Source organism: Entamoeba histolytica, genomic scaffold, assembly GCF_000208925.1.
Source record: "Entamoeba histolytica HM-1:IMSS scf_1104750518733 genomic scaffold, whole genome shotgun sequence".
Taxonomy (NCBI): domain Eukaryota; phylum Evosea; order Mastigamoebida; family Endamoebidae; genus Entamoeba; species Entamoeba histolytica.
Window position 1 is genome coordinate 9,241 of NW_001915019.1, and position 23,724 is coordinate 32,964.

General features: G+C 26.4%; 13 protein-coding genes across 13 annotated transcripts, besides 4 other annotated features; 5 read left to right on the forward strand and 8 right to left on the reverse strand.

The window, feature by feature from the left end:
* Positions 1-126: part of a repeat region that runs on past the window's edge.
* Positions 127-838: 712 nt separating this feature from the next.
* Positions 839-1,457: a repeat region.
* A 53-nt stretch (positions 1,458-1,510) lies between these two features.
* On the forward strand, positions 1,511-2,358 carry EHI_161860 (NGG1-interacting factor 3, putative; the record flags this gene model as incomplete). Its single annotated transcript, XM_644213.2, has 1 exon — positions 1,511-2,358. The coding sequence occupies one exon, from the start codon at positions 1,511-1,513 to the stop codon at positions 2,312-2,314; it is 804 nt and encodes a 267-aa protein (XP_649305.1). The 3' UTR covers positions 2,315-2,358.
* Positions 2,359-2,367: 9 nt separating this feature from the next.
* EHI_161870 (uncharacterized protein) lies at positions 2,368-3,606 on the reverse strand (the record flags this gene model as incomplete). Its single annotated transcript, XM_644212.1, has 1 exon — positions 2,368-3,606. The coding sequence occupies one exon, from the start codon at positions 3,604-3,606 to the stop codon at positions 2,368-2,370; it is 1,239 nt and encodes a 412-aa protein (XP_649304.1).
* Positions 3,607-3,753: 147 nt separating this feature from the next.
* EHI_161880 (uncharacterized protein) lies at positions 3,754-4,275 on the reverse strand (the record flags this gene model as incomplete). Its single annotated transcript, XM_644211.1, has 1 exon — positions 3,754-4,275. One exon carries the CDS (start codon positions 4,273-4,275, stop codon positions 3,754-3,756), a length of 522 nt encoding a protein of 173 aa, XP_649303.1.
* Positions 4,276-4,377: 102 nt separating this feature from the next.
* EHI_161890 (SPRY domain protein) lies at positions 4,378-7,482 on the forward strand (the record flags this gene model as incomplete). The annotated part of the gene is made up of 1 exon (XM_644210.2): positions 4,378-7,482. The coding sequence occupies one exon, from the start codon at positions 4,378-4,380 to the stop codon at positions 7,480-7,482; it is 3,105 nt and encodes a 1,034-aa protein (XP_649302.2).
* Positions 7,483-7,521: 39 nt separating this feature from the next.
* EHI_161900 (uncharacterized protein) lies at positions 7,522-8,280 on the reverse strand (the record flags this gene model as incomplete). Its single annotated transcript, XM_644209.1, has 1 exon — positions 7,522-8,280. The coding sequence occupies one exon, from the start codon at positions 8,278-8,280 to the stop codon at positions 7,522-7,524; it is 759 nt and encodes a 252-aa protein (XP_649301.1).
* A 109-nt stretch (positions 8,281-8,389) lies between these two features.
* EHI_161910 (uncharacterized protein) lies at positions 8,390-9,751 on the reverse strand (the record flags this gene model as incomplete). The annotated part of the gene is made up of 1 exon (XM_644208.1): positions 8,390-9,751. The coding sequence occupies one exon, from the start codon at positions 9,749-9,751 to the stop codon at positions 8,390-8,392; it is 1,362 nt and encodes a 453-aa protein (XP_649300.1).
* A 121-nt stretch (positions 9,752-9,872) lies between these two features.
* Positions 9,873-12,263, forward strand: EHI_161920 (uncharacterized protein; the record flags this gene model as incomplete). Its single annotated transcript, XM_644207.1, has 1 exon — positions 9,873-12,263. The coding sequence occupies one exon, from the start codon at positions 9,873-9,875 to the stop codon at positions 12,261-12,263; it is 2,391 nt and encodes a 796-aa protein (XP_649299.1).
* A 196-nt stretch (positions 12,264-12,459) lies between these two features.
* Positions 12,460-13,374, forward strand: EHI_161930 (uncharacterized protein; the record flags this gene model as incomplete). Its single annotated transcript, XM_644062.2, has 2 exons — positions 12,460-12,618; positions 12,679-13,374. The coding sequence occupies 2 exons, from the start codon at positions 12,460-12,462 to the stop codon at positions 13,369-13,371; spliced, it is 852 nt and encodes a 283-aa protein (XP_649154.1). The 3' UTR covers positions 13,372-13,374.
* Positions 13,375-13,457: 83 nt separating this feature from the next.
* Positions 13,458-13,997, reverse strand: EHI_161940 (uncharacterized protein; the record flags this gene model as incomplete). The annotated part of the gene is made up of 1 exon (XM_644063.1): positions 13,458-13,997. One exon carries the CDS (start codon positions 13,995-13,997, stop codon positions 13,458-13,460), a length of 540 nt encoding a protein of 179 aa, XP_649155.1.
* Positions 13,998-14,399: 402 nt separating this feature from the next.
* On the reverse strand, positions 14,400-15,301 carry EHI_161950 (RhoGAP domain containing protein; the record flags this gene model as incomplete). Its single annotated transcript, XM_644205.2, has 2 exons — positions 14,400-14,939; positions 15,002-15,301. 2 exons carry the CDS (start codon positions 15,299-15,301, stop codon positions 14,400-14,402), a joined length of 840 nt encoding a protein of 279 aa, XP_649297.2.
* A 438-nt stretch (positions 15,302-15,739) lies between these two features.
* Positions 15,740-18,158, forward strand: EHI_161960 (protein kinase, putative; the record flags this gene model as incomplete). The annotated part of the gene is made up of 3 exons (XM_644064.1): positions 15,740-16,168; positions 16,250-16,350; positions 16,469-18,158. 3 exons carry the CDS (start codon positions 15,740-15,742, stop codon positions 18,156-18,158), a joined length of 2,220 nt encoding a protein of 739 aa, XP_649156.1.
* A 190-nt stretch (positions 18,159-18,348) lies between these two features.
* EHI_161970 (leucyl-tRNA synthetase, putative) lies at positions 18,349-21,567 on the reverse strand (the record flags this gene model as incomplete). Its single annotated transcript, XM_644065.1, has 1 exon — positions 18,349-21,567. One exon carries the CDS (start codon positions 21,565-21,567, stop codon positions 18,349-18,351), a length of 3,219 nt encoding a protein of 1,072 aa, XP_649157.1.
* A 144-nt stretch (positions 21,568-21,711) lies between these two features.
* Positions 21,712-22,432, reverse strand: EHI_161980 (uncharacterized protein). Its single transcript, XM_001913884.1, has 2 exons — positions 22,174-22,432; positions 21,712-22,121 (listed from the first exon to the last, which is right to left on the reverse strand). The coding sequence occupies exons 1-2, from the start codon at positions 22,427-22,429 to the stop codon at positions 21,736-21,738; spliced, it is 642 nt and encodes a 213-aa protein (XP_001913919.1). The 5' UTR covers positions 22,430-22,432; the 3' UTR covers positions 21,712-21,735.
* Positions 22,433-22,481: 49 nt separating this feature from the next.
* Positions 22,482-23,108: a repeat region.
* A 10-nt stretch (positions 23,109-23,118) lies between these two features.
* Positions 23,119-23,724: part of a repeat region that runs on past the window's edge.

Below are 23,724 nucleotides of genomic sequence, written 5' to 3' on the forward strand. Positions count from 1 at the left end.
AATATTGCTTCTATCACAACCAAACATACTCCGTAAAACTGCTAGAAAAAGACTCGGGGACGGGATTAGTCTCCCCTGAGCCAGGAATAATAGAAATTAATTCCATTGATACTTAATTAATTATTTCATATTCAAATAAAGTCATTCAAATTATTAGAATTATTGATGTATATAATTGTTGTTAATGTTTATATAATTCAAAGCACTGACTTTCTATTTCACTATTTGTTGATATATCATTTCTTTTTAATAAACATCAACATTGAAAATGATTCTTATCTTATTTTACTATTTAGTGATTGAATAATAATTGATTTTAGTGAATAAATATCTTTTAAAACATTCATACTTTATATTACTACCAGAAGACAAACATTATATCATTCAACGATTAATAATCATAAAAACGTGAATATTCAACTAATTTAACTTCTATCGGTATTGTATTTCATTATTCTATTATATTTGTATGTTCTATATTTTTAATATACTCTTTTCTTCTTTCTCTTTTAAATATATTGATTATTTTACTTCATACATTATTACTTATTTATTCTTCTATCTTCAATTATTTTACATTCTTCATTATAATATGAAATTATACAATAGTATCAAATAATATTTTTGAATAATGACTAAATGAAATTAAAATGAATTTGTACATTTTTCATTGAAATATTTTAATTCCATTTCTAAATTAATAAATCATTAATATCATTAAAATACATAATTATTATTGAGTTAAATCTTTGTTTCATTCATTCTTTAATATTTTATTTTTGAACTTCTTTTATTTTTGGTATGATCTTTTCTTCATTTTTATTATTAATTTATCATTAAAAATAACCTATTTATGATTAATACGTTGATTATACTTTCTTCCATTTGAGAAATGAATGTTTTATTTTCTTCATTATGTTTTATTTCTTTTTTTAGTGTATTTTCAAACATTATAAATTAATTATTCTTCAATTAAATTATTTGGCTTTTATTTTGTTTTAATTAATTATTAAAACGATTTATTCTTTATATTGTTACTTTGAGAAGAAATAGTCACTAACACATTGTTTTTTTTCATCTTCAATATAAATACTCGTTTATAATTCTCTTCTTCTTGATAACACTAATCTATGTTCAGTTTATAATAATCATTATTTAAGATGCTTCCAATTTGTTTATTAATACTTCAATATTATTAAATATTAATAAGTAATACTTTGTCATATTAAATAACTAATCTGATACCATATTAAATATAATAAATAATACCCCTTTCATAATCATCATTTCATTAATATTCACTTATAATAGATATTAATAAACATCAACTAATTGGTATTAAATGAATGTTGTTTAACAAAATAAAATATCATAATCAAATGGTAATAGCTAATAACTCAATGTTGCATTTTTATTAATATTTGTGTGTGTGTTTATGACATACAATCTTCAAATCTAAGAATTAAAAAAGATAATAAAATAAAAACAAAAAACTCAAAAATATTAAAAAATGAAAATTGAAGAATTTGCACGTTTATTTGAAAAATATTATCCAAAACAATTAGCAGAAAATTGGGATAATACAGGAATACTTATTAATTCAGAAGAAGAATTTAATTTAGTGCTTGTTTGTATTGATATAACTGAATCAGTTATTGATGAAGCAATAAACAAAAAATGCAAAGCTATTCTTTCATATCACCCAACTTTATTTAAATCTTTTAAAAAACTTGTTCCTGAAACTCGTTCTCAAAAACTTGCTCTTCGATTGTTAAAAAATGGAATTAGTGTTTATTCACCACATTCTGCTTTAGACTCTGTTAATGGTGGAATTAATGATTGGCTTGCTTCTCTTGTTTTAAATGAACCTGTTTCATTAACATCAGTACCAAAGAATACTACAGCAATTGAACCTAGCCAAAGCGATATTTCAATTGGAAGTGGTAGATATGTTACATACGATACTCCAATTACTATTGATGAGTTTATTGATAGAATTAAAAATGGGTTAGATGTTCCTTTAAGGTATGCCATCCCTTCTACTAAAAAAGAAATTAAAACAGTTGCAATTTGTTGTGGAAGTGGATCTATGATGTTTGCTAATAAATGTGCTGATGCAGTTATAACTGGTGAAATGGGTCATCATGAAGTTCTTGAACACTTAGAATGGAATACTGCTGTTGTTTTATCTGAACATACAAATACTGAAAGAGGTTATTTAAAACATTGGATTCCTAGACTTTCAGAGTTGTTCCCATCAGTCACTTTTTACCAGTCAGAATGTGATGTTAGTCCATTAGTTTATATGGTCTAGTCTTGATAAAACAAAACACAGAAATAAATGAATTAATGAAATAAGTTTTAGTCTTAACACGCTTTTTCATTTATAATTATTGGTTGTTCTTCAACTTCATTTGTTTGAGTAGTGTCACCTTCTTTTTTCCAATATGACTCTAATCCTTTGTACAAATTATCAACTTTAACAGCACTTTTAATCATCCAATCACCTGTGATATACGCCGCAATAGTCTCAGAGGTATAAACACCAAAGCTTGTATTTATTGTTTTTCCTGGATGTTTAATATTAAATTTTAATGCTTTATCTACAACAACATGTTCTTTCCATTCTTGGAATGATGGTGCAGCTAACCACTCTTTTAAAAATTCCATTCCATATTCACTAGCAGGGGTTGAGGCTATTTCATTCCAAGAAACAATGGAAATTTTTTTAGCAAATGGAGTTATTGTATTTAATAGTCCTTGATAATACCATTCAATCATTTGTATTATACTAATAATATTTTTACGTTGATAAGCCTCTTTCATTCTTAGAATTAATAATTTATCCTCTCTAGTATCAGCAATTACACCCTGAATTTCTTTTTGACAAGAAACTTTATTTGTGTCAAGATTAATCACAACATCCCAGTCTTTTGTTAATTCACTGAATATTGGATTTGACGTTCCAATTATATAGCCTTCTGTTCCAATAATTTTGTCAATCAAACTTCCTGGGAAGTGTGGAATAATAGGATGATTTGTAGTGTCAAGTTGTAATGGAAATCCAAGAGCTTCATTTGATTCTCCATTTGGTTTAACAAATACACCTGGAATAGAACACATTAAGAATAGAATAGACAACGATGAATCTGATGGTTTTGATGAATAAACAACTGTTTTAAATGGAAGCAATAATAATTTCATTAGTTTAATAATAGAAGAAAACAAAATTTCTGGTGGTATAATTGGTTCTGGTTTCAATGGAGAGTTATTCATAGAAGTATAAATTGACGTTAATAATTGTGGACTTGGATGTGAAAACAATGGGTAGTATGCTTTTAACAATTGTGATAATGGATTAAAATAAAGGGAGTTTGTTAATAATACAAGACAGTGTGATGGATAAATCATTGATATTCCAAACATTCTTTGTACTGGAGAATTTGATGGAACAACAAAATAACATGGGTTACTTTCAGTGTCAGGGAATGCAAGAGTTGATAAAATATCAAACATATAAGGAGAGTCTTGAGGAAGAGGTGGATAGGCATAAATTTTATTTTCACCACGAGGGATATAGACTAAACTAGTAATAATTTGTGTCATTACAATAACTTTGATTATTTTTAAGATGAAAATTTTCAAGTTACTATCTCATCCCTTGATGACAGATAAAAAACGCATTTCTCAGAAATAAAATCACTAAATGAGGAATGTTCAAATAATAACAAAACATAATTTAATAACAAAAATTTAATAATTGTATTGTATTGATGGTGATGGACGTGGTGAATATCTAACAAATCTTAGTAAAGAATGTCCAACACAAAGACAGTAAGTTGAATTAGTCTTGTGGAGAGTCTTGTATTTAGAAGCAAGTCCTTTGTTCCAATAACCAAACCATTCATTAGAAGTACAAAATAACTCAACTCTGTTTAATATATCAATACATTTGACTGGAGAAGAAAGAAGAGAAGAGACAATAATAGCAGAATATTTTGGAGTAAAATTATCTTTTTCTAATAATTGTTGTATTTCTTTTTCATGAAGAATAGTGATACTAACTTCATTACTCTGAAAGAGTAAAATGAATTGGCTTAACTTAGTTAACTCCTCTTCACTTAGTGGAGCTTTAAAATGAGTAGTCATTCTTCTAAATTTAATGACGTTTTCAATACCTCGTTGGTTAACTTCTTTGACTTTATGAAGAGAGTTTAATTGAACAGTGTGTTTAACGGAAGTAGAAATAATGAGAGGATGATGTTCTTTTGACATGATGAGATAAATTATCTCAAGAAGATGAAAAAAAAAGAAAAAACAAAAGATTTTATTCTGGAAAAAGAGCGAAGAACTAACAAATCAATAAACTTCAACTCAATGGAAAAAACAATCAAAACAAAATTAAATCAAATTTTTCAGAAATTGGCACCTAATGCTGAAATTAATTTTGATAGTTATGAACCAATTTTGCTACCTTATTATGTTGATGCTCTCGTTACTTCAAACAAACAAAGTAGTGAAGGGCAAAAATTATTACTTAAAAAATATACAGTTGCTGGAGAAACTAAAAGTGGTTTTTTAGAAAATGAATTTATTTTTACTAATGCCTTTCCATCAGTTAGAACAAATCTTGGAGCACATAGTGGTAAATATGTATTTCAAGTTATTCTCCAAACTGATGGACTTTTTCAAATAGGTATTTTTGAGAATTCAACAGTATTTGACCGTACAAAAGGCATAGGAGATTTTCCTGATTCATATGCATATGATGGATATCGTAAATGTCTTTGGAATGAAAAACAAACACCATTTGGACCAAAATGGAAGAAAGGAGATGTTGTAAGTATTTGTGTTGACTTTGATCAACGAAGAATTAAAATATTATTAAATGATCAAGACCTTGGAATTGCATTTGAGTCATTTGGAACAGAGCCAATGAATAACTATTATTTTGGAGTTACTGCTTCTACAGGAGAAAAATGTATTATTAATTATGGAGAATATCCAATGTTATATAAACAACAAATAGGAGATTATTCTCCTGTATGTCAACAACCAATTCAGTCCAGTTATAAAGAATGTGAAATACTTGGAAAAGCTATTATTGAATGTCTTAATGATATTTCTAATGGATCTGTTTTAATATTAAATGCACTATTTGCAAGATATATTCCATTAATTGTAAATAGTAAAGTTTTATGTATTGAATATTTCTTACCATTATTAACTGAATGCACTCGATCAAATTCATTAGGAAGATTAGGTTCATTATTAAAACATATGGTCCATCCTACTGACTTAGAAATTATTGTTAAAACTTTAATGGAATGGTATTATATTATATCTACACATTATCAATTTAAAGATGATATAGTCATATCACTTACTCAAATACTTCTTGATATTATAAGTGAAATGATGGCAGTAGCATGTGGAGATCCTGATAAATTATATCAATTTATTGATATAATTCTATCTAAATCAACAACAGTAAGTAAATTTGATTATAAAAAAATGATTCAAGGAATTGATCTTTCACAACCACCAGAAAGATTAATGAATGATTTGGATTTAAAATATAAACAACAACTTGAACTTGATAAAAAGTTATTAAAAGCCCTTGAAACAAATCAATTATTAGATGACTTTGTAAACAATTATTCTGTGAGACATGATATAAATAAAGATATTAATAGTAATGAAGATGGAATGGAATTAACTATGAGAATAACGTATGCATTATTTTCTATGATATTGGATGAAACAAATCATTTTCAATTTAATAATGAATTTCTCATTAATACACCAAAAGAATATCCTGACTTTGATAGATTAGGAGGTACAATTAGTTATATTCAAAAAACATTTCCATTAGAAAAAAATAATGAAAGTTTTGAAACTAATAAACATATGCATCGTGCTATTCTTTTCTTTTATAATAATACCCTTCCATATTTCTTTAAAATGGAATTAGTATGTAGAAGAAATATTAGAATTATAAGTACATTAGAAAATAGTGTTGATTGGCTTAATTATTTATGGGAAGCTTCATTATTTATAATTCCTTGTAGATATCAAATTCAATTAGAAATATTTAAACAAATTGTTAATGCATTAGTCAGTACTAAAGGATTATTATATGTTCATGAACCATATATTTCTTCCATTATTTCATTATGTAAAAATTTACGTCAAAATATTTTATTTAATTATCAAAAAATTCTTATAAATGAAAACAAACAATTATTTGGTGATTTTATTAATACATTAATATCATTTTTAGGAAATACTTTCATTGTTAAACCAGGACTAAAAACAACAATGTTTATGTCTGTTACTTATACAATGGCTAAAAGAATTGAATTTATTGACTGTGTTTCATTAGAAAATAAAAGAATTTTATTCAATTTTGCATTTGAATCTTTAACAAGTGATGAAGAAGAAAGATTTAGAAGAGCAATTACTTTTATTAGAATAGGAATGCCAATTCCTTTTTATGTATTAAAAAAGAATATTGCAGCTTATCCAAGATATCGTAAAGTATTTAGTAATTTATTACAAGAATATTTTAGTGATGATAAAACAATAATGAATACTCATAATATTGTTTTTGATTATGTATCAAAGAGTTTAGATAAGATATTACTATTATTAGATAAAGAACGTCTCAGTGGACAAGAAGAAAAAATGTTTGAATCATTGTCTAGTAGTTTAATCGATGGAACAGATTTAATGGATGGATTATCATATCTCTTTGGTAAAATATATATAGACCATACACTTGCTACTAAATTTTTACAATACTTATCGTTTGTGTTATATCAATGTTCTGTAAGAAATTCTATTACAACAAGAAGAGGAAAACAAATTTATAGTATATTTTGTTCATTAAGAATATTATTATTAGATGTTCTTACACAAATTTTAAAAAGTATTCCAGAAGAAAAAAGACTTGAATGGTTATTACAAGATGGTATAATAACATTAGAAATTAATAAAGGGTTAGAAGGAATTGATTTATCTTCTTCATCAATACTTTCATTTGAAATAGAATATCCAACAACAATTTGGGATAGATGGAGACCAACTACATTTACTGATGACATTATCACTAATTTAAAAGTAGAAGAAAAACATGCATTAGAAGGAATTGATAATACTCTTAAATTCTTAAAAAATTCATTAAACGAATTAAATAAAAAACATATAAAAAAAATAGTTATTACACCAACATTCCAAGGAAGAGCATCTAATAATTCATTTGAAATGGAAGTAGAAGAAAATGAAGATCAATTATGCTTTATTTGTTGTAGTAATCCAGCTGATACAATTATGCTTCCATGTAAACATAGTGCATGTAGAAGTTGTATTGAACGACATATGGAACATCATAATGAATGTTTCTTCTGTAAAACAAAAATAGAAGGATTAAAGAAAAGAAGTGAAATGGGAATGGAAAATGAAAGTGCAACAAAGAATTAAGTTAGTAATTCTAATTTTTTTTTAAAACGTTTTTGTTTTTTATTCCCATTGAATAGCAGCAAAATTTCTAATTTGGAAAGTCTTTTGATTACCAGCAAATAAACGTTCTCCTTTATAAGTAGTGTCGTGATACATAGATGCAAATCTAATATGTTGTTTACTTGTAGTGTTATTACATATTACAAAAGCATAGTTTTCACAAACTTCTGTTATTTCATCATCACCTTTAATCATAATAATATTATGATTATCAACTCTTGGTTGAATCATTGTAGGTGGTACAAGGTGTGGATTTCTAAGTGTAAATATAAAATGTTTACTATCTTCATTAATCCAAGTATTTTGTTTATCTGGCATTTTACTAAAATAACCACCAAAAAGCATATTATTGTTTGTTTCACATAAAAGCATAATATGTTCTAATCCTTTAACTTTATTAAAGAATTCTTTAGCTGTAAATAAATCTTTATCATTAAAGTATATCACTTTAAAGTCATTCATTCCAGTCCATTCTTTTAATTTTTCAAGATGTTTTGGTTGTAATGAAAGTCTATTAATTAAATGTTCTTTTCTTCCATCTTCTCCTTTATTAATCTCTTTCTTTTCTTCTTTCTTTTCTTCTTTCTTTTCTTCTTTCTTTTCTTCTTTTATTGATTCATTAGCTTTAGGAACATTTGAAACAACAGCACTTGCTGCAGATGTCATTGTTTGAATTTCATTCTTTTCACTAACAAAATTGACAGTACCAAAATTGTTAAAAGTTTCTATTTTGATAGTTTTAATTGAGGTATCACTCATTCTTAAACAAATCTTTTTTCTTTTACAGTTCTTTTTTAAAAATAAATTTTTTTTTGTTTTGTAAAAACAAAAAAAAAATTTAAAAGGAAAAATAATAACAACAAATAACTTAATCAATAAACAATTTGTTGTTTTGTCTCACTTCAGGAGTTAATAAAATACCGTCTAATAATAGTGGATTTATATTTGACAAATTTGTTGTTCTAGGATAACAAAATAAAATAATATTATGAAAATCAAACGATGATTGAATATTTTCAGTTACTTCATGAACATGAGGTTTAGGAGGAATTGTTACTATTTGGTTTAAAATAACAGAATTTATACTTTCTGTTATTGGTTCAAAAAATGAATTTGATGGAAAGATAACACATAAAGTCCATAGAATTAATAAGAGTCTAAGTAATAATTGAGAAATGATAAATATTGGTAATGTTTTATGAATTGCACAAAGAATAGCAATATTATCGAGGAATAAAAATATCCAAAATGTTATTAAACCACCAATTAATAAACGAGAAATTAATATTTTACGTTTCAAATGTGAATAATTATTATTGTTATTTGTTAAAATATGAAATTGAATTACTTTAATATTTAATGAAAGAGTTGATATTACAGTAGGAATAATAAAGAAAAATGCTATAGTCAAAGCTAATAAAATAAAAGAGTAATTAATAAAACAATGAAGTAATAAACAAATAGAAAATAATAATATGCCAATAATTAATGTTTTACAATGATTAAGTGGAATAAACTTATAAATTATTAACCAACCTTTTGTTATAAAAGTAATAAGAAGAGTTAATAAAATATCACTGAATGATTCAAATAATTTACAAATAGTCATATATTGATATTTAGGAATTCCTGTCATATTATAATGAATATAATAATAAATATGAAGTCCTTCTTTAATACATAACATTAACATAATACCTACTATTATAAAATGAATAAATGATGTATTATTATGATATACTAAATAAATAATAATTGCTATTATTATTGTTATAATCCAAACAATTTCTATTGAACAACTTGCAATATAATTCTTTAATTCATTTATTGATAATTCAGACAATCCATTTCTTAAATGTAATGTATAATTTAATTCAATATTTCTACTTTTTCCACAATGAAGAATATAAATTCCATATTCATCTGGAATAGTAATATTAATATTTAATATAGTATTTCCTTTAGCCAAATCATATAAATCAAAACTTTGACATTCTTGTTGCATCTTTTCACAACTCGTCATTTCTCCATTACTTGGAATTTGACACAATGTAATAGTTGTTTGAATTAATTCTTTCCTTCTACTGTTATATAAATTAAAAGATAAACTACCATTTGTACCAAACTGAAACCTTGTAAGTTCATTAATTTTATTTGGACAGTCTTGTCTTCTCTGAATAATTAAAGAAAATGATGAAATAATAAAGAGGTTTAATAACCAAACAAACATGACAGTTTTATTTTAAAGATTTTTCTGTGATGAATAATTAACTATCTGTTGATTATTTTTATTATTTTTCTTAAAAAAAAAAACTAAAAGAAAAAAATATTTTATTAAAAAAAAAGTGGTAATGCTCGTTAGGAAAAAAGTAACTCAAAAGAATTGGAACCTTTATATTCGTTGTGAAGTTGTTGCTTTATTAGATGATGAAAAAAATCTTAAAAGATATAAAGTTGAAGAACAACAAGAAAAAAAACAATTTATATTATATTTGGATGATTTATGGTATGAAACTTCACTTAAAGTAGGTGATTTTATTCATCTCATTTTTTTAGAAGAAAGAACAAAAAATTCTCTTCCAAACCCTTTTATTCTTAATAACAGAACACCTATACTTCTTATTCAAAATCCTGATTATTTAATTAATACTACTAGCACTGTAAGTAGCACTTGGTGTAATAGACAAACAGTTATTAAAAATTATCTTTTTCTTGATGATTATTATGAAGCAACAACTTTAGGAACAATAATTCATGGAACAATTCAACATATTCTCATTACTAATCCACCTGAATTTAATAAAACAATATTTAAATCAATGATAGAAGAATTAAGTGAAGAGTTATTAACAAAAGTTTATGTATTAGGAATTACAAGAAAAGAATTTATTGATCATGCTATGGAATTTTATGATACTGTGAATAACTGGTATCAATGTTGGAAAACAAAAACTATTAAAACAAATCTTAACCGTGAAATACACTTCTCAGAATTTATTGCTTCTGAACCTCAAATTCAATCTCAAATTTTTGGTTTTAAAGGTGCAATTGATATTTTGTTGAATGACTCGGAAGGTGAAATTATTGTTGAAATGAAAACAGGAAAACAAAAAGAAGAAAACTTCGGACAAATCGCTTATTATTTCCTTCTTCTTAGTGGATTCCTTCAAAAACCTCACCACCAATTTAGAGGATTATTAAACTATGTTCATCGTCAAAACAATAACTTTGTTCAAGTTGTTCCAACAGTTCCACAATTAGTTGCTATTACTCAATTAAGAAATTCACTTGCAGTATATTCAAAGAATATGACAATACCAAATGAGGATGAATGTATAAGAAGAGAGATTTCATGTAAATATTGCCAAATAACAGAACATTGTGGTTTAATTTGTGAAAATGATGGAATAAATTATAATAAAAGTGCCATTCAACATCTTAATTCATTAGAAAAAGCATTTTACTTTAAATATTTAAATGATGTTCGTTTAGAAATGAAACGAATTGAAACAGAAAATCAAAAGAGATGGTTATTTCCAAATGAAGTTAAGTCAATTGGAAGAAGAATGAAATTGATAAAAAGTGAATGTACAATGAAATTTCCTGATTATTACATTTATACATTTGAAGGAGAATGTGTTTATGATGAGTCACTTATCTGTGTTTCAACAGAAGATGGAAAAATAAATATAATTAAAGGTTATATGTTACCATTTGAAGATAATGATATTATTAGTGAAGAAAAAATCACAGATTGTGATCAACAGAATACTAATCAAAGTACAATCTTTGAAGAACAAGGAATTGAACAACTTCAAGAAATTCGATTAAAAAGAGTTAAAATAAAAACACCTCAAAGAATTATTGTTTCTACTTTATCTTTATTTAAACTAGATAAATTTTCTGGAACAAATGCATTACAAGTTATTATGACAACAGTTGGTAAATTAATGAGAAATGATGATGATATGAAACGAATTCGAGATTTTGTTATTAATTCTAAACCATGCCCTGTAATTAATTTTAATTTAGACTTAAGTCAAACTCAAAATATTGATGATATTCATAGTGAAGAAGAAAATAATGGTGATGATGATCTTGATTGGATTCTTGATAAATTAAATATTTCAGAACAAACTTTAATTCAAAAACAAATAAGTGAAAAAGATGACTTCTTATTAAATTCCCTTTCTTCTTCACAAGAAATTACACCAATAACTGGATTATCTTCAAATATGATTCTTTCAACAATTGAAACATTCTGTTCAAAAACACAACAAAGAGTATTTGTTACTGCTTCAAATCAAACAGTATTAGATAAATTATATGATGTTTTACCTAAAGAAAAAACACTAAGACTCTCTACAATAAATGATTTACTTCATATAAACCCTGTTATAGAAACTGTTATTAATGAACATCCAATAGTTCTTGGGTCATTTCGTGAGTCTTCAAAGAAAATAACTCAAGCCATGTCATTTGATATTGCTATAATTGCAGATGCAATCAATGTTAATGTTGTACAGTCATTAAATGTATTTTATTTAACAAAAACTGTATGGTTATTTGAAGGAGAAAAAATATCTCATTTAAATGAAACCTCACAAATAGAAAATCAGAGTATTTTTTCATTGATGAGTAGAACAAGTCAATATTCAATGTCAACATTATTAGATAAAGAATATCAACTAAAACAAATAATAGACATAGAAGATTTAGGAGATATTGATGACTTTCTTTAATCAAAATTTTTTTATTTCAATTTATGACTAATTTTAACTCATAAAAAATACTTGAAAATCACTTAAAGAAAAAAGTAAAATACTATAAAGAAATTATAAAATAATACTTCTTTATTATTAAAACTCAACTTCATTTTTTCAAAAATAACTCTTTCAAACAAATAAAACTAATAAAAATTATTCTTATTGTGTCATTATGCCTAAATTCCTTGATTATTTCAAGAACCATGGTTCTCATAAATTTTCATTCCAAATTATGACAGTTATCTCAGTATTCTGTTTTATACTCTCTCTTATTGCATTTATATATCAATTTGTATTCTTTGGAGAGTCAGATATAGATAAGGGACTTTATGTTTGTTATTCTTTTTTTTACTTTCTTCTCTTTTTATTTCTTTATAATAATCAATTTTAGATGAATTTAACTTCATCACCAATGAATGGTACTTGTTCTTCTGAACCATTTGATTCAAATACTCCACTTGATTTTACATATAAAACAGAACAAGGAGAATATAGTTTTACTTGTATGTATCCATTATTTTTCCAAGTTATTGCACATCTTGCAGTAATCTTTTTAGTTACAACTCTTTCAGTAGGGTCATATGTTTTTGGTTTAATACTTGTTCAACAAAAAGGATTAATTTTTGATATTGGATATGGTATTGCATCAATTGGAATGGCAATTGTTGGTGTTACAGAAGTTTGTTTAGCAATTAGTTCAAATAATTTTTGTAAAAATGACTTGTTAAGTCAAGTTGATTTTTCATTAAGTCAAATACAACCTACAGGAATTACCTGTCATTTCCAACATTATATCGCATTTGGAATATATCAGGTAATTATTGGTGTTATTACATTCCTCCATTCTATTTCAGTTGGATATTTCTATATGCGTTATCGTAAACAAAAAGTTGAAGAAAGAAAACAAAATGCTAAACCATATGAAGACCTTAAATTTGATGATTATGGTAAAGTTGTTAGTAAAAACTTTGATGAAGATGGAAGCCAACCAATTGAACTTACTCAACCACTTGGTTCTCATGTAGGTACTGAAGAAACACCTGCAAATGATTCTAGAACAGAACATGCTATTTTAGCTGATTAACTCAATTATTGGTATTATTGATAATATTTTCTCTTTTATTTATAAAAAACGTTTAAAATTGAAAAGAAAAAAAATATTTTATTCTTTCATTTCTTCTCTAATTTGGAAATGACAGCTTCAAGACGTGCAAAAACATTATCAACTTGTTCATTTTTAATTGGTTCACTTGAACTAATTCCACAATTCTCTAATTTTGAAACAATTCCTTCCATTTTATCAAGAGTCTTTAAAATACTATCAATTTGATTCTTAATTTCAGGTGAAAAAGTAATTTCTTTCTTTACTTCAACTGGTTTTGTTTCTTCTTTCTTTTCTTCAACTGGTTTTGGTTTTTCGGTTTTCTTTTCAACATGTTTTTGTTCAACGTGATGTTCTTCATCTTTCTTTTCCCAATCAGCACTATGTTTACTATAACCAAAACCTTCATCATAATTACCTTTTTCTCTGAACATTTGTTGGAAATGAACTTTACAATAATAAACTCCATGATTCTTTGCAAAATTAGCACCATTTAAAATTTTCTTACAGACACTACATCTAAAACAATTCTTATGCATAGTAATACCTTCTATTTTAATGGCTTCCATTTGATAAGCCTTTTTACCACATACAGGACAAGTTGACATCTTTATTTTGTTATTGAGATTTTCTCCTTTTTTTTTTAAGTTTATCTCGACGTTAAAATTGAACTATTTTTATTTCTTTTTGAATAGATTAATAAAATATAGTTTACTTTATTATTGTTTATTATTTATTTGAAAAAATCTTTTCTTTTTTTTTTTCAAAGAAAAGAAGATTATGAAAATAAAATTCTAATGAAAAGACACAATAATAAATAATCATTGATATAATTCAGAACAAAACAATAAATATTGGAGAAGTACTCCATTTATTTTTAAAGAAGGAGAGAAGCAAATTAATAAATTTTTTTCTGTCATTTTGTTCATTTGTGAAAGTTCAAGAATTTTTATCATTAATTCATTTAATAACTAACTTAATGAATATTTAATATGACAAAGAATGTATTGTCAAAAACAAACTGATAAAATAGTAAACACAGGAAGAGAAAGACAATGAACCTCTTCTTTTAATATTTGAATTGTTTCACTTCGAGACGTATTTTGAATTCTTTCAACCATTTTATGCATATTTGTTTGAGGTATTAATCCATGTGGTAATGAACGAAAGAAGTATTTTAGTAAATTAGAAATTGAATGAATTGAATATTTTGGAAAGATAATTTCTTCTCCTTTATTTACTAATTCTCTTATTTCTTCCATTTCAGATGAATCACCTGATAATCTAAAAAGTCCTTCTGTTTCTGTAATCATTGCTAAATATTTAATTGATTTATAAACAAAATCAGGAACTTGTAATCTTTTTGGGTCATAAAAATGAGCTAACATTATAATTTGAATCGAATTTCCAAATAAAGGTAAATATGTTATTTGTAATACACTTGAATTAGACTTCAATTGGTTTGTTTCAATTAAAGATTGAAATGAAACATTACATTGTTTTATTAATATTCGTGTTGCAACCCTGAGGAAGAATTTATTCTTATTAATCTATTATAATTATTATTATATTGTTTATTTTTATTTAATTAAATAATAACTAAGATACAAACAAGACATAATACTGGAACTCCATACACTCCTGTTAACATTATTGTATCATCGTTTTCTGTTGATTGAATTGATGAAATAATAGGAATAACAAAATCTACTACCCCTTTATTATTTTTGTCATAAAAAATAAAATGTCCATTAAAAATTGAAACACAATATTCTTTATCTTCATCATGCCATTTCATGTTTTTATTATCATATGATAAATTCATACATTCACATAAAATAGGTTCTTTCTCTTTTCTTTTATTGAAGAGTAATTCTAATTGTTTTGTGATTTTGTGGTTAGAAGAAATCATGGTGTTTCTGTCTGTAATTCTCTAATTTTATCTATTCTTCTTTTTTTTTAGTTTTTCTGTAATTCCTTCATTTTGTTTTTCTAAATAACAGTTTTCGAATTTTTTTTATTATAATGGATTTTGAAGTGATGATGAAAAAAAAATATTATCTCGTTAATGATTTAACAAATCATTCCTTAACTTATGATTATATTTAGAAGGGAAAAACAAAACCAACTTACATGTTTTGGTGAAATAAAAATAATGATTCTTCATAATTAATATGAAAAGGATTGAGATTTCTTGTGCATCTTCTCAAGTAGGAACATTCTTCCAATACATAATTTAAAAATAATTCATTTTCAGGTTGAAGATTTAATGAAATAGTAAAAAAATAGTTTCTTTTTAGTATTCTCTAATAAAAGAACAAAAATTGAATTTATTCATCTAAAGAAGTTAATGAGTAGCCTATTTGTTTCTGTTACCATCACCCCATGTGCTCCAATGGCTCGTGTTGAAGGGGTTATTAAAAAAATGACCATTGGATATTCAAATACTATGCAACATTGTCATAAAACAAACAATCAAATATTAACACAACCAAGTATACCAATGAGTAATTATGGTCTTGATAATGAAACAGGAGATTTGATTATTAGGACAGATGATATTATTGGGTCAGCAACTTCAATGGAAGGAATCCAGTTTTCTATGGATCAAAAATCATTAACACGATATAGAGTTATCCAATTACTTGGTCAAGGAACATTTGGTCAAGTTGTTAAATGTATTGATTTAAGTACAAACAAGTATGTAGCTATTAAGGTTTTAAAAAATAAACCAGCGTATTTTAAACAGTCGTTGATTGAAGTAACAGTTCTTCATTTCGTTTGTAACTTTTTGTCTCTATTTTTAATTATACGAAGTTAGAATTTGAAAATTATAAAACGAGAAATATTCATTATATAGTTAAATGATTATTATGATAAATCTCCACATAGTAGAATATTAAAAATGTTGGATTATTTTATGTATTATGGTCATATTTGTATAGTCACTGAAATGCTTGGGTTTGTCTCATTCTTTTTTTATATTTCAAATCACAATAAATTCTTTCATTTGTTTTGGTTTCTATTCATACCAAAGTGATGATAAGATATGATGAAATAAAAAACTGATAAGAGATAGCCTTGATTTATATGAGTTGATGAGAAGAAATAGAAATCATGGCTTTTCTATCCAGACAATTCGTAAGTTTGTTCAACAAATTTTGAGAGCATTACTTGTATTGTCTAAAGGTAATATTGTTCATTGTGACATTAAGCCTGAAAATGTTTTATTAGTTGGACAAACATCAAAAGTTAAACTGATAGATTTTGGATCTGCTTGTTTTGAAAATTATACATTATATTCTTACATCCAATCTAGACATTATAGAGCACCTGAAATTGTATTAGGACTTCCATATTCATGTGCAATTGATATGTGGTCAGTTGGATGTATGACAGCAGAGTTTTTCTTAGGTTATCCTCTTTTTGGAGCAACAAGTGAATATAACTTACTATTTAAAATGATTGAAATGCTTGGAACACCACCAATAGAAATGCTTGAAAGAGGAACTAAAACACATAAATTCTTTTATAATGAAGAAGGGACATATTTATTCAAAGAACAATTTGAGTATGAATATGAAAATAATTGTAAAATCCCACCAAACAAAAGTTATTTCAAGTATAAAACATTAAAAGAATTAATTTCATTAAATCAAATGAGGGTTTCAAACGCTGAACCAGTATCAGCAGATAATGTTAGAGATTCTCTTTATGATTTCTTAAAACGGTGTTTGGCATATGATCCTAAAGAACGATTAACACCTGACCAAGCACTTAATCATCCATTTATTACAGATAGACCACTTGAAGAATATATTCTACCACCTCGACTATATCCATATGTAGAATATGGTAAAACTGTTACTTTAGAACAAGATGAATTTATTAACATTATGTTAAAGGAAATTCCAGAGTTAAGATACATCCGTGGATGTTATAATACTCAACAATACTTTAAAATATATAAGACAGCTCTTGATCATGGACATGTAGTGAATATATTAGCTGATTCCCCATTACGTGGAACAATTACACCACCTTCACTTTCATCAGTCTTTATTCCACTTCCAGATCCTAGTCTGGACTATGTCCATCGGCAACAAGCATTACCAAGACATTTTCTTGCAACTTCTGTTAAAGTTGATCAACCAACATCACGTTTTCAAACACCAGTTAAAACAGAGAGTAAAGAAGAGACTGGAACTGGGTTACTAAAGTCTAATCCAAGAAGAATTGTACCAATATTACACGATGACAAAAAGAAAGGTGTTTCATTACCTACGTCATTAGAATCATCACCTGGAAAAACAACAAGTTGTGTGTCTAAACTACATAAATTAATGAAAATGGAAGAAAAGATAGAGAAAGAACGAGAAAAACAACTTGAAAAGGAAAGAAAGAAAGAGGAAAAACAAAGAAAAAAAGAAGAAAAGAAAGCAGGTAAAGCACATAGTCGAGGAAGTAGTAAAGAACAATCTATTGAAAGGACAGAAGAAAAACCAAAAAATTTAATCACATCAACAAAAATTACAAGAAATTCTAGTAATATAAATTTAACAGGAAGTTTTAAAGATATTTATTCAATTGGAAATGTTCATGATGGAACAATTAATGAAGTTACATTAGCAGTACCAAAAAGATCTGACTCTATGGGATCTATTAAAAAGAAAAAATGGGGATTTTCTTTCTTCCATAGGGAAAAGAAAGACAAAAAAGATTCAGCAAGCCAACAAGACTCTTTCAATTCACATGACTCTGAAATGTAAAAAAAAATTAAATTTCATTTGTATTCTTTCATTTTCAATTTATTTTTATTAATAATTTAGAATAAGCAAAAAATATATTCAAAATTTTTGTAATAAAAATAACAAAAAAATACCAATTTTTTTCAACTTTAAATTAAAAAAACCAACCCAATTCAACTCAAAAAGTTAGAGAATTTTAAAATTTGCTTTTTTATTTGAAACTAGTCATAACTGGTTCACCTGGAATAAGCTTTTCATCTGGAGTCTTAATACTTGTAACAGTTACTTTTTCAAGTTTTAAGACATTTTTAATGTAGGTAATTTGTGATTCAAGGAATGACACTTCGTTGAATTGAAGAGCAAGATCAAGAGCTTTTAATCCACTCTTTTTAACATTTTCAACAAGCATCATAGCAAATGACATAGCTTTCTTAGAATTCTTTTTAATTAATGCATTAAGACATAAACGAGAAGCAAGCTCTTTTTGTGGTGGGAAAGTTGGAACATCATCAACTATAGTGACAATTTCCTTTAATACTTTAGCACACTCTAATTGCCAATCTGGAGTAATTGTACCAACCATAATTTCAGCTTCTTTTGGTGGTTCATTAACAATAGCCTTTTGTCCTTTCTTTGGTTTTGGATGGCAATAAGACTCAACACTAGATCTGAATTTATAGACAATTTTAGCAAGATATTCTGCTTCATTAAGAATTTGTACGTTTGCTTCTGGAACTTCTGGGAATCTCTCATTCCATAAGAATGTTTTATTACCTAAAAGGTCTCTCCAAACATAATCACAAAAATGTGGAGCAATTGGATAAAGTAACTTGATTTGAATTTCAATATATTTCTTAAGTAATTGAGCATTCATTGGAATTCCAACTGTTTCACAATAAGCAATATAACTATCACGTGCAAGAGTTAATTCATAAAATCCTTTATGAAGAGCTTCACGGAATAACATTTTAAGATATGCAGCATCAGTAGCATGAACACTTGCATTAATTTGAGCTTCAAAAGTCTTATCAGCAAATGTATTTGGTTCATCATTACAACATTTGTTGTCTTTAATTAATTGAAGTGTTTCTTTAATCCATTGAAGTAAGGTATGAAGTCTCAACAATCCATTATCTGCAGTTTCTTTTGCAAAATTAGCATCTTCTACACCATCTCCAGCATCAGCAAGACCAATTCTCATTCCATCTGAAGTATATAATTCAATACCATCGGTAAGAGATAAGAAATTACCAGTAGACTTAGCCATCTTTTCATTATTAATCAATAAATGTCCATTGGCTCTCATTCCTTTTGGGAATTTGTCTTCGCCAAACATAGCTGTGTGTGTATAAAGACAGAACAAACAATGATTTGTTAAAAGATCTTTACCTGTTACTCTAACATCAAATGGATACCAATATTCAAACTCTTGTTTCATTTTAGTTAAAGTCTCTTTTGGAATAGTTGTATTTTCTGGCATTTCTTTTTCAGCAAACAAATAATCCCAAACTTCTGGTGTCATTTGTTCTGGTGCGATATGTCCAATTCCTTGTTCTGATCCATTTAAATTACCTTGAAGATAATGTGCGATAGTATAATAAGCCATATAAATGGTAGAATCAGAAAGTGATTCAATAAGATATCTTTTATCCCATGGAATTAATGTTCCAAGTCCAAAGTTTCTACTACAAGCCCATTGATTCATCCAATTTAATCCATGTTTTAAAGTTTCACGAGTAGAATTATGATATGTTTCCATTTTTTCTACTCTCTTAAGTGTTTCATTTTTCCATTCTTCTTCTCCATATGTAATATACCATTGATCACACAATGATACAACACATTCATCTCCACTTCGAGATATTACTGTTGATGTTGGTTCTGAATATACGAAAGCTTCTCCATTTTCAATCATTTCTGCTTTAATTGGGACTTTAGCGTCTTTAATTTTTTGTCCATTATATTTACCAACAGTCAAAACACCATTATAAAATCCTTGTGTATATACTTTTTCTTTGGCTTGATCAAGAAGTTTTCTATCATTTGGTGATTTAATTTTAAGTTCATGACAAGCAGTCTCAGCAGCTCTTCTTCCCATTTCTGGAATCTCACAAATTTCAATAAGTTCAAATGGCATAACCCATTCATCAGCAACTCCCATTTTCTTTCTATACTCTGGTTTATTTTTAAGTGTATAAACATTCATATAATCATCTGGAGAATCAGATGGAACAGAAGTTACAATACCAGTTCCTTTATCTTCTAAAATAGTGGTCATTGGAAGTGTATAAATCTTATCATATGATGTTAATGGTGCTTTAAGAGCAGTTCCTAATAATTCACTTCCTTTAACACTACCAATTGAAACTGCTTTATAATCTACAGGTGCTTCTTTAAGAAGTTCTTGATAAACTAAATTATTTCCACATCTTTGGGTACAAACTACAATTTCTCCATTTTTCATTTCAAATAATTTATAATTAATATCTGGATGAATCCAACAATTTGTTTGTCCATACATAGTTTCTGGTCTCAATGTTCCAGCAATTAAGAAAACTGATTTTCCTTCTTTCATTAATTTATTGATTAACTCACTTTTACTTTCAATTACTTTCATTTTGATAGCAACATATTCTTGAGGAATAACTCCTTCTCCACTTGCACGGTCATGGTCAGCACATGGTTGTCCATCAAGTGGTGAATAAATAGTATATCTTTTACCAAATTGAATTTTACCCATTTCTTTCAATTTAAGGAATTGCCATCTAATAAAACTATCAAAATATGGGTTATGATCAGTAGTAATAAATGATCTTCTCCAATCAACTGCAACACCCATAAGCTTAAGATCTTCAACTCCTAATGGTGGGAAATATTGAAGCCAATGAAGTGGATCAACAAATTTAGGAATTTCTGACTCTGGAATACCATTTGATTTAAGAATATCCCATTGATGTTTACCTCCTTTTTGTTTAGTTTTAGCTTTAGCAGACCTATGTACGTCAAGTGTTTCTACATTTACTTTTTGTGTTTCAACTGGTTTAGATTCTTGTTCAACTGGGAATACTGGTGGACATCCATACTTTTCTATTTCTGTTTTAAGTTTATCAGCACATGCTTTAATAGGCATACCAGTACAATGAAATCCAAATGGAAACATTACTGCTTCTCTTTTTAATTTATGATAACGTGCTGCAAATTCTGCTTTAGTAACTGTAAATGTATGTCCTAAATGAAGTCTACCATTCATATATGGGAATGGGAATGTAACCATATATTTCTTTTGATTTGGATCAATAGGTCCTGTTTCATATAAATGGGCATCATTCCATTGTTTGTTTAATTCAGTTTCAATTGCAGCAAGCTCATCTCTTTTAGCAAATGACTTTGGTTTTTCTTGTTTTTGTTGTGTATGAGTGTCAGCAGACATAGATATAATTGAACTTAGACACTCAAGGTTTAAATAAACCCTAATTTTATTTTATATAGAAAAAGAAAGAAAAGATGATGGTATGTGTTTGTTTATTCTTCTTCTTTGAAATATCATCATTTTAAAAGAATTTAACCTTGAAACTCTTCTATGAATAATTTGAGTAATTTAGAAACGAGGAACAGATGCTCTCCCATTGTTTATAAGAATCAAAATTATATCAGAAAATCCACCAAAAATTGTTGCCCAAAGAGAGTAAAATGGAATAATTTCTGTTGACAGTTGTTTTGTTTTAAAGTAATTAAAAATTGCTCCTACTATAACACCAATAACTATGACTGCAAACAAATATCGTAATATAACTAAAAATTTATTTGTTACAACTGTCTTTGGATCAAATTTACACATTGCTGGTGTAATAACATCAAAATTGATTGTACAATGGTCTGGTTGTGTTACGACTGCAGCTTGAGTTTGTCCACACCTTGTAACAACAGTAGTTTTAAAATTTTCTTTACCACAAGACTCTCCCGTATATTGGTATGTAATTGTTTCTAAAGGATAAGTAATAAATTTGTTTTAAACTCTACTACTAATTCTTCAAACTCTTTAATACATCCGTTGAAATTTTTTGTGTTTCAACATTGGCAATGTAATAATAAACATTCTCAATTTTTGCTACACCATTAATTCCATTATCAAATTCTGGTAGTGATGAACATATTTGTACAACATATTGATTATCTCCAGATGATGCTGTTACTTTTGAATATGGGATATAAGAGTAAATGCTATTTCCGTCGATTGAACATTTGGGAATTTTAACAGCACAAACAATGCTTACAAATAATAAGAACAACATACTAAAAATATTAATATTTTTTAGATCTTTTTTATTTTTAATTTCTTTTTAATAAAATTTAATTAATTAAGTATTAATAGAATTAATTTCTATTATTCCTTCATTGGATGAGACTAATCCCATCTATGAGTCTTTTTCTAGTATTTCTACTCACTATATTTTGTTGTGATAGAAGTGGTATTCAATGAATCCATCATGTCTTTTATTTCAATGGTTTTTTACTTCTTTCTCGATGTCAATCTCAATTTTTAATTCTTTAATTAATCTGATACTTTCTTTATTCACTAGTCCATTTATTGAAATTACTACTGGAATTATTCTGACATCTTTTATTTTCTTTATTTTCATTAGAATATTCTTTAATTCCTTATACATATTTCTTTTCTTCCAATATGCTCCATTAATATTGTGATCAGCCACAATAGTCATATCAAATATTAGACTAGTTTGATTCTTTTTATCTATTATATATATATGTCTGGTATTTTGTGATATTGTCATTCACTTTTAGGCATTATTTGTTTGTTCCATATCATTGTGATGTCTTTATATTGGAATACTGTTTCATATGGGGATTTTTATATTGAATATTTCCTGTGTATTTTCTTATTAATCAATATTATAATGCCAATATTGTCATGTTTTTCTATTTGTGGTTTTTTATGACCAATACAAGATACATTTTCAAAAAAAAATAAAAAAAAACAAATATTAGATATATCCACAATTGTATATTATGAATATTGAGAAGTGTTTATTTCACTTTCTTCATTATGCTCTATTGGTGTAATAGAGTTCATTTCTAGCATGCTCGCATTAGATTGTTCTTCTTCTATTGTGCTGTCAGAATTGAATGTGTAAAACATTAAGTCTTTCATACTTTTTTATAATTATTGTTCGTAGGATTTTGGAAAAGTCTAATTTTAATTTCAGTGATTTTAATCTTCTTACTGACTCTTTGTGAATTAATCCATTTATTGATAATATAACAGGTATTATTTCTACTTATTTTATTTCTCTATTGTTTCTTATTTTCTCTTGTAATTCTTTGTATTTATTTATTTTATGAATATAATTTAATTCTAAATTATTATCTTGACATATAGCAACATATATAATATATCATTTCTTTTCTTTCATATTTTGATATTATATATCTTGTCTTCTATTATTGAATGAATTGTCACTAACAAATAAATCTTTATTGTAAGTTATAACCATTTTATCATTATTAATACATTTTGGAGGATTATTAAAATCAATTGAATCAAATTCATTAAAATGGGTAATTAATA